At 41.4% G+C, this 24,045-nt stretch overlaps 1 protein-coding gene across 2 annotated transcripts in view; it reads right to left on the bottom strand.

Moving 5' to 3' along the window:
- The window catches only part of GRID2 (glutamate ionotropic receptor delta type subunit 2), a 1,570,293-nt gene that overhangs the window by 26,776 nt on the left and 1,519,472 nt on the right, over positions 1-24,045 (bottom strand). For both annotated transcript variants that reach the window (XM_040418160.1, XM_040418161.1), the window contains one exon: positions 2,777-3,017. In XM_040418160.1, coding sequence (XP_040274094.1) covers positions 2,777-3,017 — 241 coding nt within the window. The remainder of the gene's footprint in view (positions 1-2,776; positions 3,018-24,045) is intronic.

Here is a 24,045-nt window from a genome sequence, read left to right as displayed (position 1 = left end):
GCAGCTTGATGCTAGTGTACACTGTGACTCAATCTGCTGTTTAAAGACTGTAGGGAACCAAGGATTCAGGCCATGTCAAGAATCACTAAAGTGTGGAACCTACTTTAACCCCTTCACGCATTTGGACGTTACTGTTTTATTAGGGGCCTGTAACTTACAGCTAACTCTGCTGCAACAGCCGAAATCGGTGCTGGAACCGATCTTGGCGGTTTAACCCCATAGATGATGTGGTCAGTAGCTGCCCATGGCATCCATGGGGTTGAGAGGGAGGGAGCTCCCTCTCTCTTCCATCAGGCCGCCGCTGCTGCGATGGCAGCATCCTGATGGTTGCCATGGCAACCGGACGCCTTGCAAAGGCGTCCAGGCTGCCATGTATCATCCTCAGTGTAAGTGTAGCACTGACTATACAGTGCATTGCAATAGATGACTATTGCAATGCACTGTATAGTGATCAGGCCCACTGGATCTTCAAGATCCAGATGGGTCTTGATAAATAAAAAAAAAGTGTAAAAAAGAAAAGCAAAAACTAAGTAAAAAATAAAAAATAAATAACAATTTAAATATAAATTAAATAAAAATTGTCTTTTCTCATATCCGTTCATTTATGTCATTAAAAAAATTAAATATATATAAAAAAAACTACGCATAATTGGTATTGCGTATCCATAACGACCTGATCTATCAAAGTATCATATTACTAATCCCGCGCGGTGAACGCCGTAAAAAATAATGTAGAAAAAAATGACCGAATTACTGTTTTTGTCCACAAAAAAATAAATAACAAGTGATCAAAAAGACGTATGTACCCCAAAATTATACCATAGAAACTACAGCTCGTCCCGCAAAAAACAAGCGCCCCATATAGCTACATTGGTGAAAAAATACAATTGTTTTGGACTTTAGTATATGGCGATGCAAAATATCATTTATTTTTATCACAAAAGGGATTTTATGCTGAAAAAGTAGTAAAACATAAAAGAAAATATATAAATTTGGCATCGCCATAACCATATCAACCCACAGAATAAAATAATCATATAATATTTACCACAAGAGGAACCCCGGAAAAAATAAAAAACACTGACAGAATTACCATTTTGCCCACTTCACTCTACAAAAAATGGTATAAAAAGTGATCAAAAAGACATATGTACCCAAAAATGATACCAATAGAAACTACAGCTCGTCCCACAAAAAACGAGCCCCCATACAGCTACATTGGTGAAAAAAAAAAAACTTTATGGACTTTAGTATATGGTGATGCAAAATATCATTTATTTTTAACACAAAAGGGATTTTAAGCTGAAAAAGTAGTAAAACATAAAACTATATAAATTTGGTATTGCCATAACCATATCAAGCCACAGAATAAAATAATTATATAATATTTACCACAAGAGGAACCCCATAAAAAATAAAAATAAAAACACTGACAGAATTGCCATTTTTGCCCACTTCACCTCCACAAAAATGGTATAAAAAGTGATAAAAAAGACATATGTAAACAAAAAGGATACCAATAAAAACTACAGCCTGCCCCGCAAAAAACAAGCCCTCACACAGGTACATTGGTGAAAAAACATAAATGTTATGGGCCCTAAACTAATTTCAGCAAATTACACCTTCTGAGTGCTGCCGTGTGCCCAAACAGCGGTTTATGACCACATATAGGGTGTTCCCGTATTCTGGAAAAAATGCATAACAAATTGTGGGGTGCATTTTCTCCTGTTACCCGCTGTGAAAATGAAAATTTTGGGGCTAAAACAACTTTATATTGGAAATAAAAGTAAATTTTTCATTTTTACAGCCATATGTTTCTAAATTTTATGAAATGCTTGTTGGGTCAAAGCATTCACTTCACCCCTAGATTTCTTCCTTGAGGAGTGCAGTTTCCAAAATGGGGTCACTTTTTGGCGTTTTCTTTCTAGGGGTGCCTCAAGATCTCTTCAAATGTGACATGGCACCTGAAAACAATACCAGCAAAATCTGCCCTCCATTAAACATACGTCGCTCCTTTCCCTCTGCACCCTGCCATGCGCCCATACTGAAGATTACAACCATATATGGGGTGTTTCTGTAAACTGCAGAATCAGGGTAATAAATATTGAGGTTTCTTTGACTGTTAACCCTTGCTGGGTCACAGGAAAATTTGATTTAAATGGAAAATCTGATCAAAAAAATGAAATTTTAAAATTTCCCCTCCAATTTGCTTTAATTCTTGTGGAACACCTAAAGGGTTAATAAGGTTTGTAAAATCAGTTTTGAATACCTTAAGGGGTGTAGTAAACTTCTAAGCCTTCTAACATCCTGAAAAAATAAAATGACATATAAAAAATGATGCCAACATAAAGTAGACATATGGAGAATGTAAAGTGATAACTATTTTATGAAGTATCACTATCTGTCTTAAAAGTAGAGAAATTCTAATTTTAAAAATATCAAATTTTCCCGGATTTTCTGCAAATTTTGGATTTTTTTTTATACATAAAGGTAAAATGTATCAACTAAAATTCCCCACTAACCTAAAGTAAGATGTGTCACGAGAAAACAATTTCAGAATGGCTTGGATAAGTAAAAACATTCCAAAGTTATTACCACATAAAGTGACACTTGTCAGATTTGAAAAATGGGGCTCTGGCATTTGGTCCAAACTGGCTGTCGCTTGAAGGGGTTAATTGTATTCCTGCTCAAAATGTTTGAATGAAATATCAAAAATCAAAAGTTCTGTAAAATAAAAAATTATCAATAGCATTTCTTTAAAGTCTATAATAGTTACCTCTTTGGAAGGTACTCGGGATCCTTTCTTCTTATTCCACCATGTTTCCACCATAGCTATGACACAGGATAAAACAACACCAACTGCTAAGATGCAAAATACTCCTGCAAAGCTTTTAATGTCCAGGGCACTGCCTTTCTGTTTAGGTTCCACTGATGAGTATAGGTCACAATGTCCGTTGCGTGGCCACCATTTATGCTTTAATAGGTCCATGTCCCCATTCTGCTGGAGTTCCAATATCCTACCAGAGACAAAAAAGCAAATTACATAACGCAGTGACAATAAATTGCAACGTTTATATCCAGTTCTAAAGCAGACATTTTAACATTTAAGTGAATGTCCAGTGGTGAGCTCCAAATTCGATGTAAGTCAGGATCAATGGGCAGACAGCTTAGTGATTCGAGGCTCCAATGCAATATCTGCATAGGCCACCTACACCAACTATGTTCCATTTATGATACCAGAGTCTTTTCATTCTGCAGAGGTAGAAGTATTTTGGTACCTGTTTCTTGACTGTTTTATATCTTATGAACACCAGAAGGAGGCCTAAAGTGAACATGTCGGGTAATTTCTGCTGTTCTACAATATTTGAGAGCTGGATTTGATTTAAAGAGAGAAGATGAGCTCCATAATATATAGGTTTATGGATATCTAAGTAAAAGGCAGAGTAAATCCTGAAAGGACTCCTAGGAGAGACAGTGAGAGTCCTGATTACCCAGCCCACACACACAGTGATTGACAGCCATCTGTGATAAATGGATAACTGCAAATCACAATTTGTAGGTCAAGTAATCAGGACTTTCCCTCTCTCATCTCAGAGTCCTGATTTACTCTGCTTTGTACTCCAGAAACCATGCCTCACCTAAACCTATATGTTGCTTCCTCTTTTACCTGTCAGGTTCGCTTTAACTTTATTTCCTTGCCACTTTTAATAATGTATATTAGAGCCGTTCATGCATCATATACAATTTTACTTAATGGCATTGAGCTGTGACTACAGCTTAGCTAGAAAGTCTACAGGGCATTTGAGATAGTCTGAGACATACTTCCTGTCCTGTCATTGGTTCAGGCTGCTGCTCCTTCCCTCACTTTGCAGCTCTGCTTCCTCAGATTGCCTGCAGTGTATAAACATAAGGCATAGGCTCTCCAGGAATTTAGTGTATGGGAAGTGAATCTCCATCACAACAGGAGCAGAATGACTATAAAGTACAGATTAATGAAATACCATTGGAATAAAAAGATGATTATCGGTAAACGTCTCACCCACATACTGAAGCAAAGTATCTGCCAAATGGAGCATGGACATAGAAATACAGATATAGTGGTATGCAAAAGTTTGGGCAACCTTGGTCAAAATTGCTTAACCGTACTATGAACAGTTAAGCAAGTTGAAGACAAAATGAGGATTCCCAAATTAAAGATAACACATTTTCTTTGTATATTAAGCAAAAACATTTTTTTTTAATTTTTCATCTTTTATGTATTCAAAAGAATAAAAAAAGAAAAAGGGCCAGAAGCAAACGTTTGGGCATCCTGCATGGTTAGTACCTAGTAGCACCCCGTTTGGCAAGTATCACAGCTTGTAAACCAGGCATCCTCAAACTGCGGCCCTCCAGCAAAACTACAACTCACAGCATGCCCGAACAGCCTGCAGGTATCAGCCTACAGCTGGGCATTGTGGGAGTTGTAGTTTTACAACAGTTGGAGGGCCGCAGTTTCAGGATGCCTGTTGCAAACGCTTTTTGCAGCCAGCCAACAGCCTTTCAATTCTTGTTTGAGGGATTTTTATCCATTCTTCCTTGCAAAAGCCTTCCAGTTCTGTGAGATTCCTAGGCCGTCATGCACGCATTGCTCTTTTGAGGTCTATCCACAGATTTTCAATGATGTTCAGACCAGGGAACTGTGGGGGCCATGGTAAAACCTTCAGTTTGCACCTTTTGAGGTAGTCTATTGTGGATTTTGAGGTGTGTTTAGGATCATTATCCATTTGTAGAAGCCATCCTCCTTTCAACCTTAGCTTTGTTACAGTTAGTGTTATGTTTGCTTCCAGAATTTGCTGGAATTTCATTGAATCCATTCTTCCTTCTACCAGTAAAATGTTTCCCATGCCATTGGCTGCAAAACAACCCCAAAGCATAACTGATCCACCCTCATACTTAAAGGGGTTATCCCATTACTAATGTAAAAAATTAAAATCAGACATATACCTGTAGTACATGACAATCTCTTTCTAACAAAGCTTGAACCAGCCCTGTACCTCACATGGATCCAGAGATCTCCCCATTTATCATTGCTCTGCTATATCAAGCTGACAGCTCAAGGGGAGTGTATTTTCTGCTGCAGCTCTCTCACTATCACAACTCAGGAGGCAGTTGAAGGGTGAAACTGAGCATGTGCAGCCTTATTAATAAGCCGGACAAAGAAATAAAAAAAAATTAAAAACAGGTGGCGCTATACAAATATATTTTATTGAATAACTCAGTGGCTATACTAAACCCCTTGGATGGAGAGACATTCTTTTCATGAAATTCTGTGCCCTTTTATTCTCCAAACATACAGTACCTTTGCTCATTGTGGCCAAAAAGTTCTATTTTAACTTCATTTGTCCACAGAACTTTTTTTTTCCAAAATGCATCAGGCTTGTTTAGATATTCTTTTGCAAACTTCTGATGCTCAATTTTGTGGTGAGGATGCAGGAGAGTTTTCTTCTGATGACTCTTCCATGAAGGCCATATTTGTGCAGGTGTCACTGAACAGTAGGACAATGTTCCTGAAGGTCTTTTGCACCAAAGCAGGGGGGCTGGGGGTTGATTTGCCTTTCTAGCGATTCTATGAGTAGCTGTCTGAAATATTTCTTAGTCCCTCCAGACCTTTTCTTGCAATTTCTTAAATAAATTTCAAACTGAAGAAATGGAAACCTGAAACTACCTCAAGAGGCGCAAAGACTCTTGACTGGCTACAAAAAGCGATTACAAGCAGTGATACTTGCCAAATAGGGTGCTACCAGGAGCGGATTGGGAATTTATAGTGACCCTGGGAATAAAAACTAAAAGTGGCCACAATGTTGTAGGTGGTGCCATGGCAAAGACCTAGAGGAAAAAAAAGAGACAATGCAGCAGCACTCTGCAAATCAGACAAAGTACAACAATGCTTACAAAAATTATGGTGCTAATACTACGCTTATTTATAAAAGCGAGATGCTTGGACAATGCATTTTGTACAAAACCATCTAAGCCCATCTGCCGAACGTCAAGGCGATCTCTGTTAGACGGGTCCTAACACTAAATACTACCTGTTATGCGCCACAGAACAAAATACCACAGTGCTCCACAAGATACCTCCCAGAAGCTGTCCCTCTGTGGTAGCCATCAATAGCTGCTAGTTCTGTCCATCCTTGTCCTCCAATTGTCTCCAATATGAATCTGAAGCAGGGGCTTAAGAGGTGTGATATTGGTCATAACTAGGGTTGAGCGAACCCGAACTGTAAAGTTCGGGTTCGTACCGAACTTTACGGTGTTCGCCACCCGAACCTGAACATTTCAGTAAAAGTTCGGGTTCGGTGTTCGGGTAATATTAATATACCATCGGATCAGAGTTTTCTACAATCCGATGGTATATTTTTACTTGAAGCGTCCCCATCACCATGGGAAAGCCTCTATGTTAGAATATACCATCAGATTTGAGTTAGATCGTGAAAACTCAGATCCGACAGTATATTCTAACACAGAGGCGTTCCCATAGTGATGGGGACGCTTCAAGTTAGAATATACTGAGAACTGTGGACATAACGGCCCCCTGCTGCCTGGCAGCACCTGATCTCATAGAGGGGGCTGTGATCCGCACAATTAACCCCTCAGGTGCCGCACCTGAGGGGTTAATTGTGCGAATCACAGCCCCCTGTAAGAAATCCGGTGCTGCCAGGCAGCAGGGGGCCAGACCCCCCTCCCTCCATCGTTGGTGGCCAGTGCGGCCCCCCCTCCCTCCCTCCCCAGTATTAAAATCATTGGTTGCCAGTGCCGCCTCCCTCCCTATTAAAATCATTGGTGGCTAGTGCGTCCCCCCCACCCCCTATTAAAATCATTGGTGGCTAGAGATGACCAAAGTTCTTAAAAATTAGATTTGCCTGCTTCGCCTAATTTTACAAAAGAAGTCGTTTTGTGAGAAATTACTTTGTTACGAAGCACATTTCTTTGTAAGTAGTGGGTGCAATGACGGGCAATGGCGGTCATCGCTGAGCGTGGCATCTAAGATAAATAGTAACACCTTTCAGCAGTTGATCAGTTAAAAACTAAATTGTACTTACCTTATCCTTTTGAGCGTGAAGAAACTGCCACGGCCATCTTGCTTGAAGATCCAGTGCAAAATCTTGCACAGACGTCTTACATCACAATGCACAAGATTTTGCCCGGGATCTTCAAGCAAGATGGCTGCAGCGGCCTCTTTGCGCTCAAATGGATGAGGTGAGTATGATTTATTTATTTTTTTACCGTCATTTGAGGGGAAAATAATTCCTTACCACGAAGCACAAGGAAATTCGGCAAATCGAATTTTCCCTGGAATTCAGATCAACGTCCACTTTAGATACTGCGATTCACTCAACAGTAATTGGAACACCAAGCCAGCCGTACCTTCGGCATTCTTCCTCTAATAATGATCTCTATAGTTCCACCATTCGTATGTACTTATTATTCTAAGGCCTCATACAAACAAACGCCATGCCCTTATTGTAGCCCGCAATCTGTGGGTCTGCAATATACGGGCACTGGCTGTGTGTGCACCGTATCACATGAATGGGTCCACAATCCGTGAGATAGGGTGCAGAATAGAGGCACAGATTTGAAGCCCACGGAAGCACCATGGAGTAGTGGGTTTTCTGTCCATGCCTCTGGACTGCAAAAAAGTAGTGCATGCATTTTGTGGTGTGGACTGTCGGATGCAGATCGCAAACCCCATTCAAGTGAATGGGTCTGCATCCGCTGACGTTGGGCACATGTTCTGTGCCCATGCATTGGGGACCGCATCATTGGCATGGCGGCACAAAGTCGTGTGCATGAAGCCTAAGGCCTCATGCACACGGCCATTGTTGTGGTCCGCATCCGAACCACATTTTTTGCGGCTCGGGTGCGGACCCATTCACTTCAATGGGGCCGTAAAAGATGCGGACAGCACTTTGTGTGCTGTCCGCATCTGTTGCCCCATTCCGTGGCCCCGCAAAAAATATAGCATGTCCTATTCTTGTCCGTTTTGCGGACAAGAATAGGCAGCCCATTCCATTCCGCAAATTGCGGAAGGCACACGGTCGCAAAAAAAACAGAACGGTCGTGTGCATAAGGCCTAATACTGTTGTAAAGAGTCCTCTAAAACCTCCACTAAATTACAAATCTGCCAATACAAACGACCTATTTTCAGCTAGTAATCTGGTATTGATCTACTACAGATTTTTTTGTTGCTGACTTTGACATGTGAACATACCATAAGAATCATTAGTGGTCCCAGAGGTTGGACCCCACTGACTATATAGTGGTGGCATATCCTAGTTGCATGCTAGACTTTAGAAGACAGGGATAACCCTTTAAAATACAACCACTGCAAAAACAGAGAAGAAAATTTTTATCCTATATGACAAAAACATACAACTAACTAAACTTTGAGGGTATTCTCACATGACTAAAATCTGCCACTAATCGGCCACTGATTCAGCAGTAGAAAAAAGGCATTTTAAGCTGCTAATGCCTCATGCACACAAACGTATTTTCATTCCGTGTCTGTTCCATTTTTTTTGCGGACCGTATACGGAACCATTAATTTCAATGGGTCCGCAAAAAAAAAACTGAAGGTGCTCCATGTGTATTCCGTTTCCGTGCGTCCGTATTTCCGTTCAGTAAAAAAATAGAACATCTCCTATTATTGTCCGCATTACGGACAAGGATAGTACTGTTCTATTAGGCGCCAGCTGTTCTGTTCCGCAAAATAGGGAATGCACACAGATGTCATCCATATTTTTTGGGATACATTTTTTGTGGATTTCAAAATACATACGGTCATGTGCATGAGGCCTAAGTCTGTATTAAACTCGCCAACATTTTACCCATTGACTTGTGGATTTCATAGAAGTCAATGGGGAAGCAGAGAAACCTCAATTCAATCAAATACTCATCTAATACTCCTGTAAAAACTCCACTAAAACCTCCACCAAATTTGAAATCTACCACCAAAAATGACCTGTTTCTAGCTAGTAAGGCTTCGTTCACATGTCCGTTCTGAGAGCAGCCTGCTGGATCTCACAGGATCTGGTGTTGCTGAATCCTCTACTTCACCGTCGGATTACCATCGATCTGGCCATACTGTAAAAGACGGGTTTCAGCTGGACAAGAACTGTTGCATGCAGTGTTTATTTTTGTCTGGCCGACAGCCGCCATTTGCGCCGGTTCAGGCTCGTGGCTCTCTGAAACTATGATGCGAATGCGGCCTAATCTGCTTCTAATCTGCTACAGATTTTTCTGCTGCTGATTTTGCTGTGTGATCTTAGCCTCAGGGCTCATGCACACGAACATATTTTCTTTCCGCTTCCATTCCGTCTTTTTTGCGGACCGTATGCGGAACCATTCACTTCAATGGGTCCGCAAAAACAACGGAAGGTACTCCGTGTGCATTCCGTTTCCGTATTTCCGTTCCGCAAAAAAGTAGTGCATGCGCTATTATTGTACGCAAATCACGGTCCGAGGCCCAATTCAAGTCAATGGGTCCGCAAAAAATACAGAAAGCACACAGAACACATCCATATGTCATCCGTATTTCACGGATCCATACTGTAGAAATGCTATGCCCAGCCCATATTGCTCATGTGTTTGATGATTAATAAGTTACTGTTTCCGTTTCCGATCCGCAAAAAACTGATCAAATACGGAAACCATATGGATATGTTTTGTTCAATAACGAAACGGAAGAGGACTTAAATCAGAGAAAAAAAAACCTCAGATGCGGATCAACGGATCCGTGAAAAACGGACCGCAAAACAACAACGGTCGTGTGCATGAGCCCTGAGGCAGATAGGCATCAGCAGAAGATCACACTGAATTCTCCTCTCAGCTAAGAACATGAATCTGCAGTCGCTGCGGGCTCCATAATGCCCCTTGCAGACGAGCGTGAGTGGATTAGGTCCGGATGCGTTGCGAATGCTTTCAGTGAAAAATTTGCGATTTCGCAAACAAAGTCATTCAGTTTTGTCTGCGATCGCGTTCAGTTGTTCCGCGCGGGTGCAATGCGATTTAATGCACTTTGCACGCGCGTGATAAAAAACTGAAGGTATACAAACAAGATCTCTTAGCAACCATCCGTGAAAAACGCATCGCATCTGCACTTGCTTGCGGATGCGATTTTAACGCAGCTCCATTCACTTCTATGGGACCAGCGTTGCGTGAAAATCGCAGAATATAGAACATGCTGCGATTTTCACGCAACGCACAAGTGATGCGTGAAAACCAACACACATGTACACAGCCCCATTGAAATGAATGGGTCCGGATTAAGTGCGGACGCAATGCATTCGCATCACGCATTGCACCCGCGTGGAATACTCGCTCGTGTGAAAGGGGCCTAAGACTGGTCAGGGGAAGGCTGGAAAAATATCACTTTGCCTGTTAATATGGATGGCTCATGTTATAGTCTGATTTAATATGAACATTGTAAGAACACCACAGGGGTGTAACTTTGGGGGTGCTGAAGACCTGGTAAAACTGACTCTGTTACCGATTTTTCATTGTGCTCCACAGTTTCAAATGCAGCCGACAAACCTGATTTAGCTGTGTCCGCATGGAACAGACTATGGCCTCTTTCACACGAACGTAAGGGCTCAATGCCTGTGCTGCGCACCGCATATGGCAGCTCCGCAATACGCGGGTCACCAGCCGTGTGCATTTCACATCACGGATGCGGACCCTTTCACTTGAATGGGTCCGCAAATCCGGAGATGCGGTGTGGTGCGGAACTGAAGCACGGAACGGAACCCCACGGAAGCACTACGGAGTGCTTCTGTGGTGTTCCGTTCCGTGCTTCCGTTCCGCAAAAAGATAGAACTTGTTCTATCTTTTTGCGAAACGGACGGATCACGGACCGTATTCAAGTGAATGGGTCTGTGATCCGCATGTGGCCTAACAAAGGTGCTGAATTCTGGGCATATGTTCGTAAACTAATTTTTAGTGTAATTGCAGGGGTCCAGGGATCAGTATTAGAAGGATATACCATATACATCAAGTAGAGGATAAAATCCTATATATACAGTTTCTGCATCTTAAATATCAATTCAATTCTTCTTCATTCATTCCTATAGCCAACACAATACAAGACAAAGAATGTGTATGTGTAAAGAGCTATTCCTCTTTTGTCCACATGGTGGCAGTCACATTCCACTGAATTTCTTTCGCAGCCATTATTAGGAGATGACTAAAACTGTGGCAATTATTGATCTATCAGGCTGAAAACAGGCATTTTACTCAGCGCTATTTAATGTTTTCTTTTAAATTCAAACAATTATCTGTGTAGCAATACCCCTGATAATGTTCATGGAGAAATCCATTGTTCAGTACATTCTAGAGCACGGTAAGTTAGGCTTGTACTGGAAAATTGTTCACAAGTGAACAGTTACATTCCCATTGGGTTTTCATAACTCATGCATTCTAAAAACAAGGCAGGATGCCCATTTCCAAGCCAGCAGCACTTTTTTACTTGGTTAACTCACGGAGAAGTTGTAAGTGGCATTGTGCCCCGCTCAGCACCTGAACAATTATTCTGCCTTCAAAGAAGTTTCTCTTCTCGTAAGGGAAGCGTGTGTTACACGGAGCTGGCATGGATATCACATCTTCTGGCATTACTTTTATTTGACTGTGTGACAGATGTTGTTTGCTCGATGTGTCCTGTTTGTCTAACTTCAGCTTTGCATGTTATTAAAAGTTGCTGCTCTAGCTGATTAAACAGTAATTGAGAACAGTACAAGCAATTTCACTAAGAATGGAGGCAGAGGCCGTACTTGATGGCCTGAGGACCTTGAGCTTGACTACCGCACTGCACCTTTGGAGGTTCAAGCAGGAAGCCCATCGCCCAACGGGAAGAAAGGGACATCCGCCTAGCGACGAACCAAATCAGCCCGGCTGCTGCTCCCCCCCTCTACTATTTATGTGGCAGCCACATAGTGGCATTACCCTCTAAGCCCAAGGGAAGGGCAGCCCTCCAGTCATGGTTCCCTAGAGGTTTCCTCCACAGGGGTTTTTCTCCTCCTGAGTGCTGGAGGGTGACTCTACGTGAGTCAGGGGTTTGTCATTTTTTTAAATATTTTAAATAAACAATTTGGCCTTTTATTCCCCAAAAAAAAAAAAAGAAAAAAAAAAAAAAGAATGGAGGCAGAAAGCTTTAAAAAGGACAAGCAACAAGTGCGGTGAAGCAAAAGACTACTATCTTTAGGCTGTGTTCACATGGGCAAAATCTCCTCCTGATTCAACAGTGGAAAATATGTATTTCTCTCTGTATAAGGCTACATGCACACGAACGTTGTTTGTTTCCGCGTCCGTTCCGTTCTGTTTTTTTTGCCGATCCGCAATTTGCGGACCGCAAAACACATACGGTCGTGTGCATGTAGCCTAAATTACATTCAAATCGCCATCAACAGCTTCCCATTGACTTCAATGTAAAATCTTGACCATGTGCACATGGTAACGTGTTTTTATGATTTGGTGTATTCTGTTTTTTATTTTTTTATTTAAAAGGAAATAGAAAATAGGAAATTCCTAATAGGAAATCATACAATTTTCAGGCAGTTCACCGATATATGCAGACGATTGATATGGCCCATGTATCAGTCCTATGTTATGCATCCATGGCCTAAATTAAACATGGCATCAGTCATGTCACACTCTTTACACCCTGACATTCAGTAAGCAGTGTTCTATGACATACACGTGCTGGGTCAGCACACAGGACACATTCACGTGATAAGTAAAAGGACTAGTGGTGGAATAATTTTTATTGTGGTTATTACAGCAACTACATGATTATGTGCTTGTCTGTAGGTGATTTGTAAATGGCTGTCTGTCTCTAAGTGATGTTGTCATGATGTTAATAAAGTTTAGTGCTAAACAATAAACAGCACACACTGACAGAGATAAGGTGCTGTTGCAGGTAGTAGTATTGTATATAGTGTGTATGTTCTGCTCCTTAATACACTACTATCCACCTGTTAGATACTTGGTTGGTTAGCAGAAAGCCAAGTCACATGACACTTGTCAGGGTCACACGACATCTTACATGACGGACGCAATGTTTAGTTCTATCTAGCTCTCCTACGGATGCATTTTACAGGACTAAAATGAACTGAACCTTTTTTAGGGAGAGGCAAATCCCCTGATATAATAAAGATCTGCAAGCAAAATTTTAAATAGATGTAAATTAGAAAATTGTTCGACATCCTATTGTCTAAAGAAATTAATGTAATTATTATAACTGATATTTAAGAAGTGCCATATAAGGCTACTTTCACACTAGCGTCGGGGCTCCGCTTGTGAGTTCCGTTTGAAGGCTCTCACAAGCGGCCCCGAACGGATCCGTCCAGTCCTAATGCATTCTGAGTGGAGGCGGATCCGCTCAGAATGCATCAGTCTGGCAGCGTTTGTCCTCCGCTCCGCTCAGCAGACGGACACCTGAACGCTGCTTGCAGCGTTCGGGTGTCCGCCTGGCCGTGCGGAGGCGAACGGATCCGTCCAGACTTACAATGTAAGTCAATGGGGACGGATCCGTTTGAAGTTGACACAGTATGGCTCAATTTTCAAACGGATCCGTCCCCCATTGACTTTCAATGTAAAGTCTGAACGGATCCGTTTGCATTATCGTGAACAAAAAAAAAAAAAAAAAAAAAAAATTTTTTTTTTTTTTTTTTGTTCATGATAATGCAAACGGATCCGTTCTGAACGGATCCAAGCGTTTGCATTATAGGTGCGGATCCGTCTGTGCAGATACCAGACGGATCCGCACCAAACGCAGGTGTGAAAGTAGCCTTATATTTGACTTGCAATGAGGACAGGTCAAGTTTCCAGGGGCACCTGCAAGTTCTTTGAAGTAAATTTTATATTGGTCTTCTTAGCAGTCAGTGGGAAAGGAGTAAAATACACTGATGCATTAGAAGGCTTATCTGGACCGTATTTAGCGGTTTTGCCAGCGCCACAAAAAAAATCAGTTTTCATCTGATGATTCTGCTGAAGATCTGCCGCTGATTTTTCTGCTGCGGATTTGGTCGTGTGCACATACCCTCACAGTCTTTCATTAGAATACAGCAGTATTTTTTTAAGATTTAGGCTACATTCACACGACCGTATGTGTTTTGCGATCCGCAAAACAATAATCCGCAAAAAATACGGATGACGTCCTTTTGGCGTCCGTATGGCATCCTTTTTTTGCGGATCCATTGTAGCAATGCAATGCATCCTATTTTTTGCAGGTCTATGGGACGGACATACGAATGCGGACAGAAGGCGGTGTGCTGTCTGCATTTTTTGCGGACCCATTGAAATGAATGGGTCCACATCCTATTCGCAAAAAAAACAAAACAGAACGGATACGGAAACAAAATATGTTCGAGTGCATGTAACCTTAGGGCTCATGCACACGACCGTATGTATTTTACAGACTGCAAAAAACGTATCCGCAAAAAATACAAATGATGTCCATGTGCATTCTGTATTTTGCAGAACGGAACAGCTGGCCTCTAATAGAACAGTACTATCTTTGTCTGTAATGCGGACAAAAATAGGACATATTCTATTTTTTTGCGGAACGAAAATATGGACATACGGAAACGGAATGCACATGGAGTAACTTTTTTTGCCGACCCATTGAAATGAATGGTTCCGCATACAGTCCGCAAAATAAAACCCAGAATGGACACGGAAAGAAAATACATTCGTGTGCATGAGCCCTGTAGTTGAGGCTTGTTGGGGGAGGGGTGATGAACCTCCTAAATCTTGGGAGAGCACACTTAATTGTTTCGCTAACGGGAAGTGAAGTGGTGCATGCACAGTCACTGCTCCTGAAGCTGAATTTGAACTTTGGCATCTTTGACACTACTTAAAGCAGTGGTGCAGAGTCCAGATTGTCATGGTCAGGTGAGATGTCCGGCCCTGTCCATCAACAGGCAGGTGGGAGATTCTTCTTCTGTGGGGACAGCCCCTAACAGATGAAGAACTCTTGCCAATGAGACAAATTGATTCATTAGAATGGATTTGCATATCCTTAGTTAAAATGTTCCCCCAAGGTTCAGTTTCATAGCTTTCAGATGAACAATTTTTATCATCTGCCCCAATATACAGTGCCTTGCAAAAGTATTCACCCTCTTGAATTTTTTCGTGTTTTGTTACATTTCAGCCTTAAGTTCAATGTTTTGTTAATCTGAATTTTATGTAATGGATCAGAACACAATAGTCTAAGTTGGTGAAGTGAAATGAGAAAAATATATAAATAAAACTATTGTTTAGAAATAGAAAATAGAAAATTGGCATGTGCGAATGTATTCAACCCCTTGTTAGGAAGACCATAAAAAGCTCTGGTGCAACCAATTACCTTCAGAAGTCACATAATTAGTGAAATGATGTCCACCTGTGTGCAATCTAAGTGTCACATGATCTGTCATTGCATATACACACCTTTTTTGAAAGGCCCCAGAGGCTGCAACACCTAAGCAAGAGGCATCACTAACCAAACACTGTCATGAAGACCAAGGAACTCTCCAAACAAGTGAGGGACAATGTTGTTGAGAAGTACAAGTCAGGGTTAGGTTATAAAAAAATATCCAATTTGATGATCCCCAGGAGCACCATCAAATCTATCATAACCAAAGAAAGAACATGGCACAACAGCAAACCTGCCAAGAGACTGCCTCCCACCAAAACTCACGGACCGGGCAAGGAGGGCATTTATCAGAGAGGCAGCACAGAGACCTAAGGTAACCCTGGAGGAGCTGCAGAGTTCCACAGCAGAGACTCGAGTATCTGTGCATAGGATGACAATACGCCATACGCTCCATAGAGTTGGGCTTTATGGCAGAGTGGCCAGAAGAAAGCTATTACTTTCAGCTAAAAACAAAAAGGCATATTGTGAGTTTGTGAAAAGGCAAGTGGGAGACTCCCAAAATGTATGGAGGAAGGTGTGTGGGGTCTGATGAGACTAAATTTAACTTTTCGGCCATCAAAGAAAACGCTATGTCTGGCGCAAAAACTAACACAACACATCACCCAAAGAACATCATCCCCACAGTGAAACATGGTGGTGGCAGCATCATGTTGTGGGGATGTTTTTTAGTAGCCGTGACTGGAAAACTGGTCAGAGTTGAGGGAAAGATGGATGGTGCTAAATACAGGGATATTCTTGAGCAAAACCTGTACCACTCTGTGCGTGATTTGAGGCTAGGACACAGGTTCACCTTCCAGCAGGACAATGACCCCAAACACACTGCTAAAGCAACACTTGAGTGGTTTAAGGGGAAACATGTAAATGTGTTGGAATGGCCTAGTCAAAGCCCAGATCTCAATCCAATAGAAAATCTGTGGTCAGACTTAAAGATTGCTGTTCACAAGCTCAACCCATCCAACTTGAAAGAGCTGGAGAAGTTTTGCAAGGAGGAATGGGCAAAAATCCCAGTGGTAAGATGTGGTAAGGTTATATAGAGACTTATCCAAAGCAACTTGGAGCTGTGATAGCCGCTCTACAAAGTATTGACTTTAGGGGGGTAAATAGTTATGCACATTGACTTTTTCTGTTATTTTGTCCTATATGTTGTTTGCTTCACAATAATTTTTTTTTTTATAAATCTTCAAAGTTGTGGGCATGTTCTGTACATTAAATAATGCAAATCCTCAAACAATCCATGTTAATTCCAGGTTGTGAGGCACGAAAAAAGTCAAGGGGGGTGAATACTTTTCAAGGCACCGTACACATTAAGATGCGCACTTGGCTCTGATGAAAGCGTGTAATGTATGTTATGTAAAGTGCTTCTTAGTGTTGTTTCTGCATGTGACATCTGTGCACGCCTTGGTTCTCATTATCATGTATTTATATAGCTAGATGTGCAAGTAAATACAGAATTTGTACTATTTATCTATTTATTCGAGTCATGTCATTTATAGCTAATTATGACTAATTCTGTTGCCGTTTAGGGAAAAAAAAAAAAGTTGAGAGCGAAACCTGGAAGAAAACTTCTAAAGAGAAAGATACCATTTGTATTCCAGAGTGTCCTCCTAACTGGGCACAGGGCCCACACGCTGTTAAGTCAGGATATTGTTTTGCTTAGTATAAGCGGACCCTGGTTTTCTTTTATGATTTTGGTTTATTGTCTGCGCACACATTTCTTATTGTCACCTTTAAAAAGCAATTGAAAGTAAGGTGACAGAAAGTGGCAGTGTTTAGTACATACCTGTTCTCCTGTCACCCATCTACGTAGATCAAGAAATGCCGTAAACTTTGGCTTACGGCTCTTAAAGACTACCTCCACTGCAGTATATTATATACATCTTTTCATTTTCCAGCATCGACATTTCTTCCTGGATCTCTATCATGTGCACTGCTTGTTGCATTAGTTCAGACTGACCAGCAACCATTTATTTTCCTGTCGCACTGACCTCTATTTCAGAATGGGTACGTTCATATGAGACAAATGGGAAACATTTCTGCAGCAAATCTACGGACAATCTGCAAGACAAAGATGGAATAGGGTTGCTTGCGGATTTTACTATAGATTTGGACTTCCTCACTGAAGTCATTGGGGTGAATCGGCAACGAATCCATGACAATCCAGCAACTGGGGGTCATTTTTTGCGTGGAAAATATATGCAGTGTGTGCATGAGAAGCTTATCCATTTGCCTGGTACTGTCAATTAATCCACATGGGAGATCTAGAGCATTTTCACTACACGTGTAAGGTTATTGAGCAGCATATCCACCTTAAGAAAAGCACCACTTCCCTAAAATAATGAGCCGTTCTGCTGCGTAATATTCCAGGAGGAGGTGTAAATCCCACTAATTACATTATCTTTAATGAATGAACTGTGGTGTCACACTGTATACCCCGCATGGACTGTATATACCACAAATGGGAACATTGCTCTGCTCTGTAGAGAAAGCAAAAAAGGGTTCATTGCCAGGTCCTTTGGGTGATGCATGCCCTTGTAAGTTTACATCCCCGGGATGGGGGTGCGGGCCAGTGATAGTCCTGCTGCAGCTTGCTGCTGTAGCAGGTGAAGAAAGCCTGCTCTAGCTACAAGTGAGCAGGCAAAGAGGAGACTGTCCCCCCCCATGAAAGTGACGCAATAGTGGTGAATGCTGCGTGCATCCCCTGAGATATATGGAAACGCTCATTAGTACCTGAGGACTGGTAAGCGGTGAATGCAGCGCTCCTTGGGCTCTGTACTCACCGTTTCCTGGTCCTAGGCCGCTCGCTGTGCTGTGACTTTGCACAGCGTGAGGACGTCGGTGACCTCACACTGTGCACATCGGGTCACAGCACAGAATGCAGCAGATAGAGCAGGAGCTTGGATCCCTGAAGTTGATCGACGATGTCCGGAGCAGGATAGGTAAGTTGATTTATTGCTTTTGTCTGATCTGAGATTTGAATGGGGGTCTTAACATTGGGGGTCTGATTTGAGTGTCTGAAAAGGGGCCTTATTAGCATGCCAGTCTGATGGTCTGAATAGGGGTCTTGACATTGGGGGTCTAATCTAAGTGTCTGAATGGGAGTATTGTTAAAATAGGGGTCTGATCTGAGGTCTAATTTGGGGCCTGATTAACTTTGGGAGTCTGATCTGAGTGTCTGAATTGGAGTATTATTAACATGGGTGTCTGATCTGGGGTCTAATTGGGGGTCTCATTAACATTGGGGGTCTGATTGGGGCTCTCAGCTGATGTCTGATGAAAAATATTTTTGTTTCTTATTTTCCTTCCCTAAAACCTAGGTGCGTCTTATGGGCAGGTGCATCTTATAGGTAATGTCACAATCATTACAACCATGTTTAAAAGGAATATATCACGTACATTTTTTTTTAGTAATTAAAGCCAGATACTAAAAAATATCCCTGTGTTCTGATGTATTGTTTTTATTTTCTGATGGTATTTTTTTTCTATTTTCTGTACATTATGGGGGGGGGGGGGAACATTTTTCTTGATCTATACAGAATTCAGAGATTCCATTTATAGCAAGCACATAGGCTTATCATCTGGAGAGGAGTCGACTTCTATGGGAGAGTTTTGCAGGTATGCTCTATAGTGAATGCTGGATCATTTGCTATCTTCATTGTAATCTTGCCTGTGATGATAACAAGATGACTGCTGAAAAGTGATCTCTACAGAACAGAAGTGCTAAGGAATTATTAGACTTAGTGGCCAGTGTTAAAACTGAAGGGCTTTTTTATATTGATAGTTACATGAGAAATTACTGAAAAAGAACACATTATTAAAAAATATGTTTAATCCTTTCATGACCAAGGGTCATTGATGCCCCAGTGTCCAGGTCAAAATTTACAAATCTGACATGCGTCACTTTATGTGGTAATAGCTTTGGAACACTTTTATTTATCCAAGCCATTCTGAGATTGTTTTCTCGTACTTCATGATGGTCATAAATTTGAGTCAATATATTTCACCTTTATTTATGAAAAAATCCCAAATTTACCAAAGGTTTTGAAAAATTCACAATTTTAATTTCTCTGCTTCTAAAACAGAAAGTCATACCTAATAAAATATTTATTACTTAACATTCCCCATATGTCTACTTTATGTTAGCATCATTTTGGAAATGTCATTTTATTTTTTTAGGACGTTACAAGGCTTAGAAGTTTAGAAGCAATTCTTAAAATTTTTACGAAAATTTCCAAAACCCACTTTTTAAGGTCCAGTTCAGGTCTGAAGTCACTTTGTGGGGCTTACAAAGGGGAAACCCCCCATAAATGACCCCATTGTAGAAACTACACCCCTCAAGTTACTCAAAACTGATTTTACAAACTTTGCTAACCCTTTAGGTGTTCCGCAAGAATTAAAGAAAAATGGAGAGGAAATTTCAAAATTTCCCTTTTTTGGCAGATTTTCCATTTTCCAAAAAAAATTTTTTGAACACATTGAGGGTTAACAGCCAAACAAAACTCAATATTTATTACCCTGATTCTGCGGTTTACAGAAACACCCCACATGTGGTCGTAAACTGATGTAAGGGCGCACGGTAGGGCGCAGAAGGAAAGAAACGCCATATGGTTTTTGGAAGGCAGATTTTGCTGGACTGGTTTTAGATGCCATGTCCCATTTAAAGCCCCCCTGATGCACCTATACAGTAAAAAACTCCCAAAAGCTGACCCTATTTTGGACACTAGGGGATAAGGTGCCAGTTTTATTGGTACTATTTTGGGGTACATATGATTTTTAAGTGCTCTATAATAAGTTTTTTGTGAGGCAAGGTAACTGAAAAATGGCTGTTTTGGCACTGTTTTTTCTACTGACAGGGTAGATCATGTGCTATTTTTATAGAGCAGGTTGTTACGGATGCAATGATATCAAATATGTCTACTTTGTTTTTTTTGTTTCAGTTTTACATAATCATTTTTGAAAAAGAAATTATGTTTTTGTGTGTCCATTTTCTAATCGCCATATGTTTTTTATTTTTTTGTGCAAGGGCTCGATTTTTGTAGAAAGAGTTGAGGTTTTTATTGGTACCATTTTTGGGTACATAGGATTTTTTGATCATTCATTATTACACTTTATGGGGCAAGGTGACCAAAGAATTGGCTGTTTTGGAACAGTTTTTTTTAATTTATTTTTACAGAGTTTATCTGAGGGGTTAGGTCATGTGACAGTTTTATAGAGCAGATCGTTACGGACGTGGCAATACCTAATATGTATACTTTTTCTTATTAATTAAAGTTTTACACAATAATAGCATTTCTGAAACCCAAAAAAATGATGTTTTAGTGTCTCCATAGACTGAGAGCCATAGCTTTTTTATTTTTTGGGTGATTGTCTTATATAGGGTATCATTTTTTGCGGGATGAGGTGACGGTTTGATTGGTACTATTTTGGGGGTCATAAGCCTTTTTAATCACTTGCTGTTGCACTTTTTGTGATGTAAGGTGACAAAAATGGCTTTTTTGGCACATTATTATTTTTTTTTTTACGGTGTTCACCTGAGGGGTTAGGTCATGTGATATTTTTATCGAGCAGGTTATTACGGATGCGACGATAGCTAATATGTACACTTTTTTTATTTATTTCACTTTAACACAATAATAGCATATTTGAAATAAAAAAAAATATGTTTTAGTGTCTCAATGTTCTAAGAACTATATATTTTTATTTTTTATGAGATTTTCTTATGAAGGGTCTAATTTTTTGCGGGATGAGGTGATGGTTTTATTGGTACCATTTTGTTTGATGTACACCTTTTTGATCGCTTGGTGAGCACTTTTTGTGATGCAAGGTGACAAAAAAGGCTTTTTTTACATAGTTTTTAAAAAAAATAATTTATGCTCTTTATCGGACGGGGTCTATCATGTGATATATTTATAGAGACGGTCGTTACGGACGCGGTGATACCTAATATGTGTAGTTTTATTTATTTTTTTATAGGAAAAGGCAATTTATTATTTTAATTAAAATTTTTATTTATTTATTTATTTATACTTTTATTATTTTCACTTTTTTTTTTATCAAGTCCCTCCAGGATCTTGAAGATCCAGTGGGGCTGATGGCTGTACTATACTTTGCAATGCTCTTGCATTGCAAAGTATAATACTATGAGATGTCCTGTAGGTGGCAACACTGGACGCTTTTGCAAAGCGTCCGGTTGCCATGGCAACCATCGGGCACTGCCATCGCAGTGCGGCAGCCCTGATGGTTGAGAGAGGGACCCCCCTCCCTCTATTAACCCCATGGATGCCGCTGCCGCGGCATCTAAGGGGTTACAGCAGAGTGTCAGCATAGAGCTGACACTCGCTGCTGATGGTGGCGGCTCAGGAATGGAGCCGCCTCCATAAAACACAGCAGTGGGACCGCACCGCATCGGGGGCAGAGGGCAGGGGGCCGCGCTGGAAAGGGGGAGGGGGAAGGTACGGCCAGCATTGAGGGAGCACAAATGGGGGCAGAAGGAATGTATGGGGCGGGGAGGGGGCGGACTGCATCAGGGGAATGGTTCATGAATATGGATGGGGGCAGGGGGAACTGCATCGGGGCAGGTGGGGACAAGGGGGGGCTTGTAAGCGCACAGGAAGGGGGCACAGATCGGGGGCACGAGGACACTACCTGATTTCAGGCTCTGATCTGCAGAGCGCAGATCAGAGCCTGGAACAGGCATTTTTTCACTGCCGCGATCCGATTGGTTAGTCTGCATAGACTAACCAATCGGATCGATTGCCGGCAAGGGGCCACTCTGATTGGTCCCTTGCCGGCATTACTGCACTGTATGCTGTCCGTGACAGCAGCAGGACAGGGGCAGAAGCTTTACTCCAAGCGCTTTGCAGCCCTTGGATTAAAGAGCTGCCTGACGTCTATACACGTGATAGCTGCACGGGGTATGTGCAAATAGCACGTATATAAACGGATTGCAGTCGGGAAGGGGTTAAAATAAAACCTTTATTTAACTACTAGGGGGAGATTTATAAAACTGGTGTAAAGTAAAACTGGCTTAGTTGCCCACAGCAACCAATCACATTCCACTTTTAATTTACCAAAGGAGCTGTGAAAAAAAAAAGGTGGAATCCGATTAGTTGCTATGGGCAACTAAACCAGTTCTACTTTACACCAGTTTGATAAATCTCCCCCTAGGTCATTTTGATCACCATCATTTCATGGGACTATACACGTTGCACTTAATTGAAATTAGAAATCAGTGTTAGATTTATTGTGCTAAAATGAGTTTAAAATCCCAAACAATTAATTCCAATTTCATGCAGACTTAAGCCTCAGTAATGCCTCATTCACACGTCAGTGTTCGGTCAGTGATTTTTAACAGTGATAACAGAGACAAAACCAGGATTGGAGCCTCCACAGACATAAGGTATAAGGGAAAGATCTGCACCTGTTCTGTGTTTAGAGCCGTACCTGGTTTTGGCTCGAAATCACTGACCGAACACTGACGTGTGAATAAGGCCTCATGCAGACGACCCTTCTGTGCATCCGCGTCCGTTCCGTCATTTTTCACAGTTTAGCGGAGGTCCCATTCATTTCTATGGAGCTGTGAAAAAAAACTGATAGTCCTCCGTTTTTTCTCCGCGTCCGTGATCCGTGATTCCAGTCCGTCAAAAAAATATATCCTGTCCTATTTTTGTCAGTGGAAAACGGAGGACGGACCCATTGAAGTTAATGGGTCCGTTAAAAAAAACGGATGCACAACTGGTATGTCATCCGTGTCCGCGTCCGTGTCCGTTTTTTTCTACAAGACCTTGGTGCAATAAAATTTCACTTTTCATTAACCTTCCTTTTTTTTCCTCTGTCAGACCAAAAAAAAAGGAAGACACAAGGAAACACAACTGAAGCAAAAAATCGGACACGGACCCCTGAAGCCAAATCACTGACAGTGGAAAAACACTGTGCATGAGGCCTAAGGCATTAAATCGTGTGCATGAGGCCTAAGGCATTAAAGAGAGTATCTTTCCTGTCAGATTCCATGTGAACACAATCATGGCATTGTGTGCCTTCAAGCACTCTCAGTGCCATATACATAAGGTCTTAAAATGATTTTAATAATTTATTCCTATAGTCCCCTTCATTAGCATCACACATACTGTATGGGCCTCCATTTGGAGAATTAGAGGGCCATTTAGTGGGTTCAAAGGTCGCACTAAGATTAAAGAAGAGCTCAGTAGAAAAAGCTGCAGAGAGGGGGTGCCTGGCACAGTTCAGTAGTGAAGAGGTTGATCACCGTCCTACTGAGCTTTTCTATACTCCCACAGGTGTGCCTATCGCCTACCTGGATGCACCCTCTTCCAGTATTGTGCCTGGTGAGCACAACAGATCCAGATGAGCACCTGTCCTACTGGTCAGTGTTCGCTGACACTGTGATCTATGCCTGAATGACCCGCTGTCCATTTTCTCGAATTGCAACTAACTTTAAAGGGGCTTTCCATGATTTTTAAAAACTTGGCACAAAGCAGATGACTGTATAAGATCAAGAGAACCTAACTCGTCTTTTAAATGTCTTGCTGCTCCAGTACTGCCACTCCAGTCCCAGTCCTTCCAGTCCTTCCAGTCCCAGCTGGTCC

This window comes from Bufo bufo, chromosome 2 (genome assembly GCF_905171765.1).
Source record: "Bufo bufo chromosome 2, aBufBuf1.1, whole genome shotgun sequence".
Taxonomy (NCBI): Eukaryota; Metazoa; Chordata; class Amphibia; order Anura; family Bufonidae; genus Bufo; species Bufo bufo.
This window is presented reverse-complemented; position numbering and strand designations above follow the sequence as displayed.